General features: G+C 35.5%; 1 protein-coding gene across 1 annotated transcript in view; it reads left to right on the top strand.

Moving 5' to 3' along the window:
* pnpla7 (patatin like phospholipase domain containing 7) overlaps positions 1-2066 on the top strand; it is a 53759-nt gene that overhangs the window by 15399 nt on the left and 36294 nt on the right. Inside the window, exon 5 of the mRNA XM_015379923.1 lies at positions 1187-1263. Coding sequence (XP_015235409.1) covers positions 1187-1263 — 77 coding nt within the window. The remainder of the gene's footprint in view (positions 1-1186; positions 1264-2066) is intronic.

Here is a 2066-nt window from a genome sequence, read left to right as displayed (position 1 = left end):
GATACCTGGCTGTGCAGTATCGGCCGATACCGATACCATAATAATGTAAAATAATTGCCATCATGGCTTTGTCAAGCTGCTGCCTACCTTTGTGAAGCAGGAAAAAATCTAATACAAAGTGAATCCAGTAGAACTTTTTAATAAAAAGTTGAAAAATGGTTGAAAAATTGGTTGAAAAATCCATAAACTGTATTGCTTAACAACTAATGTTTGGGTTAAATACTTTATAAACAAAGTCTAAACAAGCCAATACATAAAAAAAAAATTCTTAACCACAAAAAATAATTTAACAACAAAACTCATATTTGATAACACTGTATGAGATATTGTTGTCTGCTGAGCATATGTAGTCGAACTCTCCAGGGTTCAGCTTAGGATGAAACAATTAGATTCCGTTGTGATGAACCAGAGCTGTATTTAAAAGTTGCAGGACGTTTAAGAGCCGCATCTAATGTAAACAAACTTTTGAACTGCTTGTTGTTTGTCTCCTATCAGCTTAAACCCAGCATATAATCCAACAGGTTTTGTGTATAATAGCTCTGTTCTGGGGTCTTTTGGAGCAATGGTCCCATTTATTCTATATTCTTAAAGCAGCAGCAGTTTACTGTTTATTAATGGCTTGTTTTTATGATGGGAACCATTTTCTCTTTAGCTTTTGCTATAAACTCCTTTTTTAGTTTTCCTTTGTCAGCAGTTGATAAACATTTTTTCAAATAAGTTACTTTTTTTAAGTACCGGTATATTAAAGTTTTTTAAAACTGTTTTAATTATATTAAAGTTAAAGAGTTTAAGTACTTAAAGTTGAACGATCCAGTTTGATGAGAGGTGATAAAAAAAATACAGTTGTACAGTGAGTATAAATCAGCTAAGGATCACAGTCAAGGTTCCTGGTGGCCCTGTAGAGCCATAACCAAAAGAAGATGATGATGATGATTATGTTTGGACCTCTCTCCTGTAGGGATTTAGAAACAAGCTTAGTCACTGCGATAATAAAAAGTTTCTGAATATCAACCAATCACACAGAAATATCACGTTTCCTCTTATAAGGCACTAAACCTGTGAACAAGAGCAACACTGCTCCTCCATGTGTAGTTTGGGTTTTGCAGACAAGAACCAGGCCAATGCAGATCAAGTAGCAGAACATGAGGAACTGCTTGGACTCACAAAGAGCGTCTGTCTGTTTCAGAGGAAGAGGCCGGTCCTCACTATCGCTTCAGAAAGAGGGACAAGGTGATGTTCTACGGAAGAAAGATCATGAGAAAGGTTGGTACGCTCTGAAATCAGACAAGCTGTTCTGTCTCTTTCAGTAAATTACTCCAGATTATATTTTATGGTTTGTTTTTAGCTTACAGTGAAGGTTTCCTGCTTTTAACATGTTGTTAATAATTTAATGGGCACTCTAGATGTTATTTCAGTGGAAATCTAAAAGCAGACTCTGTTTCTGGGCTTAACTTTGTCTTTTGTTTTCTGGTCAGCACTGCTGATATCTAACCAGTTACTGAACAGAATAACCTTTGTCTCTTTGAAAAAAACATCTGTTGTATCCAGTGGTGGAATGTAACAATGCACATTTACTTGATTACTAAACTTTAGTACCTTTTTTTTTGGCATCTTTACTTTATTTGAATCATTTTATACTGTGAAATAAATATGAAAGTCAAATATTGTACTTTCTACTCTACTAATGTTCTACGAAGCTGCTAGTTAAATGTTCCTTGTGGCTCAGCTTAACCTTAGCTTCAGCTGTTGATGTTTTTCTTTCTTGAAATGCAATTTCAACATGGCAGACAGAAGAACTTAGGACACCACTGTTTTAGAGATTTGCATGAAATTCCATAAATGTGAGAAACTCAGAGCAGATATTATTAGTATTTTATAAATTCTGTTAAGGCGTTAGTTGTTAACCTGACTCCGCCAGATGGATTTGCTCCGCATATCCATCTGGAAACCTTCCATTGAAGTAATTTTGGGAAGGGGTGAAAATACTGGTTAGCTGATTGGCCTATGTTGGTGATAGACGGGCCAAATAAACCAATCAGATCAATGAAGCATATGACGTAACAGAG

Source organism: Cyprinodon variegatus, unplaced genomic scaffold (assembly GCF_000732505.1).
Source record: "Cyprinodon variegatus isolate N-32 unplaced genomic scaffold, C_variegatus-1.0 Scaffold203, whole genome shotgun sequence".
Taxonomy (NCBI): Eukaryota; Metazoa; Chordata; class Actinopteri; order Cyprinodontiformes; family Cyprinodontidae; genus Cyprinodon; species Cyprinodon variegatus.
This window is presented reverse-complemented; position numbering and strand designations above follow the sequence as displayed.